The 9,862-nt window shown below is 39.4% G+C and overlaps 1 protein-coding gene across 2 annotated transcripts in view; it reads left to right on the top strand.

Annotated features, from left to right (window-relative positions):
• Positions 1-2,576: 2,576 nt before the first annotated feature.
• The window catches only part of LOC133557390 (aryl hydrocarbon receptor-like), a 35,139-nt gene continuing 27,853 nt past the window's right edge, over positions 2,577-9,862 (top strand). The window contains exon 1 of one of the 2 annotated variants that reach the window (XM_061907802.1): positions 2,577-3,139. In XM_061907802.1, coding sequence (XP_061763786.1) covers positions 3,081-3,139 — 59 coding nt within the window. In that variant the 5' untranslated portion in view covers positions 2,577-3,080. The remainder of the gene's footprint in view (positions 3,140-9,862) is intronic. The other variant, XM_061907803.1, reaches the window with a different exon arrangement.

Genomic DNA, 9,862 nt, shown 5'->3' with positions numbered 1-9,862 from the left:
ACCCCATCCTTGTTTGTGAATTACTTAACATTTCATGGAAGCTGCTTTTATACCCAATCACGGCACCCACATGTTCCCAATTACCCTTGCACACCTGTGGGATGTTCCAAATAAGCGTTTGAGGAGCATTCCTCAACTTTATCAGTATTTATGGCCATCTTTCCCAACTTCTTTGTCACGTGTTGCTGGCATCAAATTCTAAAGTTAAATGATTATTTGCACACAAAAAAAATGTCGGTCAGTTTGAACATCAAATAATTCAAACATTCAACTGAATATGGGTTGAAAAGGATTTGCAAATCTGTTTATATTTACATCAAACACAATTGTCCAACTCATATGGAAACAGGGTTTGTATGTGTGTATATATATACATACACACTCTCATACTTTGTTGAGATATGGTAGATATATTAGATCTTGCGGAGTGTGTGGTAGCAAGACCTGCTGACCCAAAGCATGTAGCAGTTAAAGTAGTAGAATCTGTTATCTGGAATATGTTCCGCCTTTTGACAGAATAGAACGTCCTGGAATTGGCCCTCGTTCTGCTGGAAGAGAGACAACACATGATGAGCTCAGCCCGTTTCCTTATCTGTGCCCTCTCACACACACACACTCTGTTCTCCAGTTTAATGGTGTCATGAAGCGGCAGCTTGGAGGAACCGTGCTCGGCTCACACACACACACACACGCCCGTCAAGTTAACTCTCAGTTTCGATACCTGTCCAGGCGATGCAACCTAAGTGGACAAAAATAATCAGTTGATGGATAGACTTATATTCATCCCACAGTGGGGACATTTTGTTGCTGAAGTGCAGGTTTTTTCATAGAAGTAAAATAACACGTTGCCTACTAAAGATTGCAATATTTTTGTGTTTTTTTCCCAAGATAGCGCCTCTCCTGTGGCATCAAATTGTGTTCCTGGTGTTTGCCCTATTGATTTTGTGTCTTTTGGTTGGGGACCCTTTGGGACTGTGCAACAAGGGCTGGCACTTTCCTGTCTTCTGCAGTGCTGTTTTGTAAAAAAACTTCTGGATCTTCCTCCCGGGGAGCCTTTTGGCCATGGAGACCAGCTGCTGGGGTCTCTGCCCCACTGGAGTCTGTTTGGAGACACTTCACAGTGTCTTGGCTGAATGAGCGGGTATCGGACACCTCGGTCTCCTTGGACGTATCTTCGCTCACCCACGCCGACTGGACACTGGCAGAGAGTCGGTGGGTTGCTTCGTTGGGTCTGCTCCTGTCTCTGGCTATGCTCACCCCCGCAGTGTATATAGTTTTTCTTTGTTGTTGTTTTTGCTTTTGTAGCTGTGCGGGGGGGTTGGAGCCTATCTCAGCTGCATACAGGCGGAAGGCGGGGTACACCCTGGACAAATCGCCACCTCATCACAGGGGCCAACACAGATAGACAACATTCACATTGAGCCAATTTAGTGTTGCCAATCAACCTATCCCCAGGTGCATGTCTTTGGAGGTGGGAGGAAGCCGGAGTACCCGGAGGGAAACGACACCAAAAAGGGACAAGCAGTAGGAAATGGATGGACGGATATCGAAATGGCTGGTTGCTCTGCTCTTTTAATGTCCTTTGGGTTCTTTGATGTTTCCGTATTACACACATTCTTATGTGTGCTGTGGCTATGAGGGTTTTTTCACCTACGCTTCAGTCGGGACCTCCTCTCCAGGGACTGAATATTTTATTTTGTAATAGTGTGAGAGTCCAGTCCATAGTGGATCTAACATAATAGTGAGAGTCCAGTCCATAGTGGATCTAACATAATAGTGGGAGTCCAGTCCATAGTGGATCTAACATAATAGTGAGAGTCCAGTCCATAGTGGATCTAACATAATAGTGAGAGTCCAGTCCATAGTGGATCTAACATAATAGTAAGAGTCCAGTCCATAGTGGATCCAACATAATAGTAAGAGTCCAGTCTATAGTGGATCTAACATAAGAGTCCAGTCCATAGTGGATCTAACATAATAGTAAGAGTCCAGTCCATAGTGGATCTAACATAATAGTGAGAGAGTCCAGTCCATAGTGGATCTAACATAATAGTGAGAGAGTCCAGTCCATAGTGGATCTAACATAATAGTGAGAGTCCAGTCCATAGTGGATATAACATAATAGTGAGAGTCCAGTCCATAGTGGATTTAACATAATAGTGAGAGTCCAGTCCATAGTTGATCTAAAATAATAGAGAGTCCAGTCCATAGTGGATTTAACTTAATAGTGAGAGTCCAGTCCATAGTGGATCTAACATAATAGTGAGAGTACAGTCCATAGTGGATCCAACATAATAGTGAGAGTCCAGTCCATAGTGGACCTAACAAAATAGTGAGAGTCCAGTCCATAGTGGACCTAACATAATAGTGAGAGTCCAGTCCATAGTGGGGCCAGCAGGAGATCATCCAAGCGCTGGTTTGTACTTATTTTGAACAATCAATATTTCTCGATTGTTTGTAAATGTTGCAAATAAAAAATAAAAAAAACATGCCCGGTGTTTACCTGCCATTACTACCCAGCGCCACCAGGGGGTGTCATAGGCAACACTACGACCCCAAAGCAGGCGACAGGAAGAGGCGTCAATGTCGTAAACCTCGCTGAAACTTGGCTGCAGTGGCCTGATTGTACAAATAATCACGTACAACCGACTTGAATGCGAGAGATCTGGGAACAAATGTCTATTTTGGACAGTCGTTGATGTTCAGGGGCAAACAAAGGCGAGAGTTTGCACCAATCGCAGGCCACGGCGTAGCCACGTCGTTGAGTATCGAGCGACGTGATTGGCTGACGCGACGGAAGCGCACTCTCCAGCACATCCACTGGAAAAGTTAGCGACATTTTTTTTTTGTTTTTTTTTTTCAAAAATGTTCTTTTCCTGCAAAGCACCGCGCGTCATTTTCTATATTTGGATGATGTGCCTCCTTTTTGGGGAGAGGAAGAAGCACGTCGATGAATAACCATCACAGCACCGGCTGCGTCGCCACATTCGGACGTCGACGTTAAACATTGGAGGACATTATTATTATTATTATTATTATTATTCCTCTTCTAGAGTAAAGACACAGTTGGGAGCGCCGCCATGCTGGGAAACGTCGGCGTGTACGCGGTGAAGAGGAGGAAGAAGCCCGTTCAGAAGAAGTACGTACTTTCTTTAATATGGAGGAGGGGGGGTGTAGTTTGGCGCGAACACGACAAACATTGCGCTATTTGGATAGAAGTCATCTATAAACACTCCGGCTCTGCCACCGGAGGTCGTGGTCAACTATTTAAACACTTCCATGCCGAACATGGCTCACTTTGGCGGCGTTATTTAGCCACTTCCGGACTACAGGTCGGGCAGGTCGGTGCCTGTTGCTGAGGTGGTGACGTCACAAGTTGTAGAGAAGTCTAGGTCGGGGGTCGCAGCCTCTTTATCAATCAATATAGCCCTAAATCACTAGTGTCTCAAAGGGCTGCACAAACCACTACGACATCCTCGGTAGGCCCACATAAGGGCAAGGAAAACTCACACCCAGTGGGACGTCGGTGACAATGATGACTATGAGAACCTTGGAGAGGAGGAAAGCAATGGATGTCGAGCGGGTCTAACATGATACTGTGAAAGTTCAATCTATAATGGATCCAACACAGTCGCGAGAGTCCAGTCCAAAGCGGATCCAACACAGCAGCGAGAGTCCCATTCACAGCGGAGCCAGCAGGAAACCATCCCAAGCGGAGGCGGATCAGCGGCGCAGAGACATGGCCACCGGATCGGACCGGACCCCCTCCACAAGGGAGAGTGGGACATAGAAGAAAAAGAAAAGAAACGGCAGATCAACTGGTCTAAAAAGGGAGTATTTAAAGGCTAGAGTATACAAATGACTTTGAAGGTGAGACTTAAATGCTTCTACTGAGGTGGCGTCTCGAACTGTTACCGGGAGGGCATTCCAGAGTACTGGAGCCCGAAATGAAAAAGCTCTATAGCCCGCAGACTTTTTTTGGGCTTTGGGAATCACTAATAAGCCGGAGTCTTTTGAACGCAGATTTCTTGCCGGGACATATGGTACAATACAATCGGCAAGATAGGCTGGAGCTAGACCGTGTAGTGTTTTATACGTAAGTAGTAAAACCTTAAAGTCACATCTTAAGTGCACAGGAAGCCAGTGCAGGTGAGCCAGTACAGGCGTAATGTGATCAAACTTTCTTGTTCTTGTCAAAAGTCTAGCAGCCGCATTTTGTACCAACTGTAATCTTTTAATGCTAGACATGGGGAGACCCGAAAATAATACGTTACAATAATCGAGACGAGACGTAACAAACGCATGGATAATGATCTCGGCGTCTATAGTGGACAAAATGGAGCGAATTTTAGCGATACTACGAAGATGAAAGAAGGCCGGTTTTAGTAACGCTTTTAATGTGTGACTCAAAGGAGAGAGTTGGGTCGAAGATAATACCCAGATTTTTTACAGAGTCACCTTGTTTTATTATTTGGTTGTCAAATGTTAAAGTTGTATTATTAAATAGAGGTCGGTGTCTAGCAGGACCGATAATCAGCATTTCCGTTTTTTTGGCATTAAGTTGCAAAAAGAACAAATGAAAAAACAGAGTGAGATGTTTGCATCCTTTGCGAGCACATACACTTGGTGGCCTTGCAGGTGAACAGTGAACGTGAATGGAAGACCTGAAGGATGAAATAATTTACGGGTGCGCGTCATCAGTAGTGTTCCTCTGGGTCACTGGGTGTTTCGGGCTTTAACACTATACACCATGGATGTCAAACTGGCCAAATTTGGCCCGCCCTGTAATTAAATGTACACTTGTTTTACCATATTTGAGTTACTGTCTAGAAGTTTGGGGAAATACATACAGGACGAACATCCAACCACTATTCATAATGCAAAAAAGGGCCATCAGACTGATACATAACACAGGACCCCGAGAACACACTAATGGATTATTTATAAAAAACATTTGATTTAAAACTACCAGATCTCATCCAACTCAAGACTGCCCAAATGATTTATAAAGCAAGTAAAGATTCACTTCCAACTGGGTTACAGAGAAGATTTTTACAGAGAGAAGGGAATTATAATTTAAGAGGAGAACTACATTTTAAGATCCAATATTGTAGAACAACGCAGAAACGAATGAGTATAACAATAGCAGGGGTTAAAATATGGAACTGTTTAAAGGATGAAATAAAACACAGCACCGACATAAACCAGTTTAAAAAGCTTTTTAAATCATTTATCATTAGTAAATATAAGAAAGAAGAGCAAACATTGTTTTAGAAAGACAATAATATATAATATGTATATAAATACAATTTATGATTTCATAATTATAGGTTATATTAAAATGTATATATTACCACTTTATATGGAATTTAAATAAATTGTGTATATATAATATATATATATATATATATATATATAAGTGTACAAATGTATATGTTTGATTTAAATGTTAAACTGTATATGAGACGTGTGCTACATATATGTTGCTTATATATTGTTTAAAAAAAAAAGTAATATAAGTGAAGCATGTTTTAGATTTTATATATTTGAACCTTGTTCTTGTGATGGGGTAGGTTTATATCAGCGTTGCTTCAACCTACACCCTTTCGGCTCAATCATTGCTCAAATTAGTGGGTTTTTTTTTTTTTTTTTTTTTTTTTTTTATGTGAAGATTGACGAAATAATAAAGTTATTATTAAGACACGAAAGAAAAAAAAAGAAAAAATAAAAATGTGGCCCTTGAGGCAATATTTAGTACAAGTTTATTGTTCTTCGGTCAATGGTCAACAAAGCAAACAAACAGTTGTACATTCATAGATTGAAAATAAAAAGTTGTACATTCGTAGATTGAAAATAAAAAATGTTACGGACCGAAAGGGTTTAGGCTGACATTAAACACTTATTGCGCCGAACCCTATAAACAATTTCAAGTACAAAATAAACTTCCGAAAATTATAAAATGTCCTTTGCACAACTTATTGTAAATACACATCATAAACATTATAAACATGAATTCAATTTTATACACAGTACAGGCATGTGAAATATCCCTGTGTACATATAGACCTTTGCACTAATTATATATACAATATATACAAACAATTGTACTTCTGTTATTATTTATATCTCATGTTTAATTTTTAATTAACATTAATCATAGTATTAACTACAATGTTAATTCAAGAGTGATATATTTTTTCAAGACATTGGTCTGCCATGTCTGCCTTGGCACCGCTGGTAAATAGCATGTTAGCGTCGATTAGCGTAGCATGTTAGCATCGATTAGCTGGCAGTCACGCCGCAACCAAATATGTCTGATTAGCACGTAAGTCAACATCAACAAAACTCACCTTTTGTGATTTTGTTGACTTTATCGTTGCAAATGCATCTGCAGGTTATCCATACACATCTGTGCCATGTCTGCCTTAGCACCGCCGGTAAATAGCATGTTAGCGTCAATTAACGTAGCATGTTAGCATCGATTAGCTGGCAGACACGCCGCAACCAAATATGTCTGATTAGCACATAAGTCAACATCAACAAAACTCACCTTTGTGATTTCGTTGACTTTATCGTTGCAAATGCATCTGCAGGTTATCCATACATCTCTGTGCCATGTCTGTCATCGCCGGTATAATGTGGAGACACTCTGGCACATTCAATGGGGGTCTGGCGGCAGACACTTTGGCATCTTCGGGCCAGTGGTGCAACATGAATCGCTCCCTGTTAGTGTTGTTACACCCTCCGACAACACACCGACGAGGCATGATGTCTCCAAAGTTCCAAAAAATATTCGAAAAAACGGAAAATAACAGAGCTGAGACCTGTTGTTTTGTAATGTGTTGAAAATGAAAATGGCGGCTGTATTACCTCGGAGACGTCACGTTCTGACGTCATCGCAAAAAGAGCGATAAACAGAAAGGCGTTTAATTCGCCAAAATTCACCCATTTAGAGTTCGGAAATCGGTTAAAAAAATATATGGTCTTTTTTCTGCACCATCAAGGTATATATTGACGCTTACATAGGTCTGGTGATAATGTTCCCCTTTAACCACTATTTTCTCACCGAAACCTGCTGGTTGACATGTCCATGTCCGCTGATCCTTAGGAAAGTTTCACCTCCAGGAATTTTAAATAAGGAATCACCGTGTGTTTGTGTGGCTAAAGGCTAACGCTTCCCAACTCCATCTTTCTTCTGTGACTTCTCCAATATTAATTGAACAAATTGAAAAAGATTCAGCAACACAGATGTCCCAAAAAACTGTATAATTATGCCGTTAAAGCAGGCGACTTTTAGCTGTGTGTGTGTGCGCAGCGCTCATACTTCCTAAAAACCCGCGACGTCTTGCGTACACATCATCATTACACAACGTTTCGAAGACGAAACTCCCGGGAAATTTAAAATTGTAATTTAGTAAACTTAAAAAGGCCGTATCGGCATGTGTTGCAATGTTAATATTTCATCATTGATATATAAACTATCAGGCTGTGGTGGGTAGTGAAGTGAAGTGAATTATATTTATATAGCGCTTTTCTCAAGTGACTCAAAGCGCTTTACATAGTGACACCCAATATCTAAGTTACATTTAAACCAGTGTGAGTGGCACTGGGAGCAGGTGGGTAAAGTGTCTTGCCCAAGGACACAACGGCAGTAACTAGGATGGCACAAGCGGGAATCGAACCTGCAACCCTCAAGTTGCTGGCACGGCCACTCTACCAACCGAGCTATGCCGGTAGTAGTGGCTTTCAGTAGGCCTTTAAGGTGCGGTAGTGGGAACAAATATGGGGTGATATAAATAACACAAGAGGTAATAAAGGAAAAAACTAACAGTTGAAATAAACAGACTACTATCCAATAAAAATAATAAACAATCCTGTACAATATACAAAACACTATAGAAATACAGAATACTGTACAATATACAGAACAAGACAAAAGTACCGAAGTAATAAATAACAATCAGTGTCGGACGTATTGCACTGGAAGAGTAGTATTGCACAGTAGGGTATTAGGGCATGATATTGTATAGGGGGGATTTATTATTATTATTATTATTATTATTATTATTATTATAAGTTAGAGTTCAACTTGGTGACAGCTTTGGGAAAGAAGCTGTCTCTGAGCCTGTTTGTTCTGGCTCTGATGCACCTGTAGCGCCTGCCTGGTGGTAGCAAGTCGAACAGGTGGAAGCCAGGGTGTGTGATGTTTTTTTCTCTGTTGAGGCGCCGCCCTAGTGGAAATGTGTGGAAATGGAAAATGATGAAGAGAAAAACATTTTTTTTGTAGGAGTATAAACCTTCCTAATGGTTCCAAACTCCACTGTTTATATCCAACATGCTTCGCTGGTGAGAGGATTTGGCAAACACCGTTTTCTCCGACTAATTTCAGCGGTCCTTGAACTCACCGTAGTTTGTTTACATCAGGGGTCACCAACCTTTTTGAAAGCAAGAGCTACTTCTTGGGTACTGATTAATGCGAAGGGCTACCAGTTTGATACACACTTAAATGAATTGCCAGAAATAGCCAATTTGCGAAATTTACCTTTAATAAATAAATATATATATATATAAAAGAATGAGTATTTCTGTCCATCATTCCGTCGTACGTTTTTTTTCCTTTTACGGAAGATTTTTTTGTAGAGAATAAATGATGTAAAAAACACTTAATTGAACGGTTTAAGAGAGGAGAAAACACGAAAAAAAAATCAAATTAAATTTTGAAACAGTTTATCTTCAATTTTGACTCTTTAAAATTCAAAATTCATCCTGAAAAAATCAAGAGAAAAACTAGCTAATTCGAATCTTTAAAAAAAAAAAAAAAAAATTATTCATGGAACATCATTAGTCATTTTTCCTGATTAAGATTCATTTTTAGAATTTTTATGACATGTTTTAAATAGGTTAAAGTCCAATCGGCACTTTGTTATAATATATAACAAATTGGCCCAAGCTATATTTCTAAAGACAAATCATTATTTCTTCTAGATTTTCCAGAATAAACATTTTAAAAGAAATTCAAAAGACTTTGAAATATGATTTAAATTTGATTTCACAGAATGTCAGAATCTCCCACAACTTGTCCCAATCCTTTGTGTTGCAATGTTTTTGTCTATCTCTGTTTTTTATGTTATTTGTTATAGTTTTGTTATTAATGTGTAATTATCATGTTTTTGTTTATAACCAGCCCCCCCCCAAACATGTCAACATTTTCCCAAACTTGTCACAATTTTTTGTGTTGCAATGTTTTTGTCTATCATTGCTTTTTATGTTGTTATAGTTTTGTTATTAATGTGTAATTAACCTGTTGTTATTCGTAACCAGCCCCCCCAAACATGTCAACATTTCCCCAAACTTTTCACAATTTTTTGTTTCAATGTTTTTGTCTATCATTGTTTTTTATGTTATTTGTTATAGTTTTGTTATTAATGTGTATTTATCATGTTCTTGTTTATAACCAGACGCCCCCCAAACATGTCAACATTTCCCCTAACTTGTCACAATGGTTTGAGCTGCAAATAAATGTTATCCAATTATTATAGTTCTTCTGTTATTGTTTTTTTAGTTTGTATGTTATTAATGTGTAATTAAGGTGTTATTATTTATAGCCAGCCCCCCCCAAACATGTCAACATCTCCCAAAACTTGTCCCAATCGTGTTTTCTGCAATGTTTTGGTCTATTATTTCGTAGTTTTATGTTATTTGTTATAGTTTTTGTTATTAATGTGTAATTAACATTTTATTTATAACCAGACACCCCCTAAACGTGTAAACATTTCCACAAACTTTTCTCAATCGTTTGTGCTGCAAAGGTTTTCGTCCAAATATAGTTCTTCTGTTATTAATGTTTTTTAGTTTGTATGTT

This window comes from Nerophis ophidion, linkage group LG08 (assembly GCF_033978795.1).
Source record: "Nerophis ophidion isolate RoL-2023_Sa linkage group LG08, RoL_Noph_v1.0, whole genome shotgun sequence".
Taxonomy (NCBI): domain Eukaryota; kingdom Metazoa; phylum Chordata; class Actinopteri; order Syngnathiformes; family Syngnathidae; genus Nerophis; species Nerophis ophidion.
The sequence above is the reverse complement of the archived record's forward strand: the minus strand, read 5'-3'. Positions and strand labels throughout refer to the sequence as shown.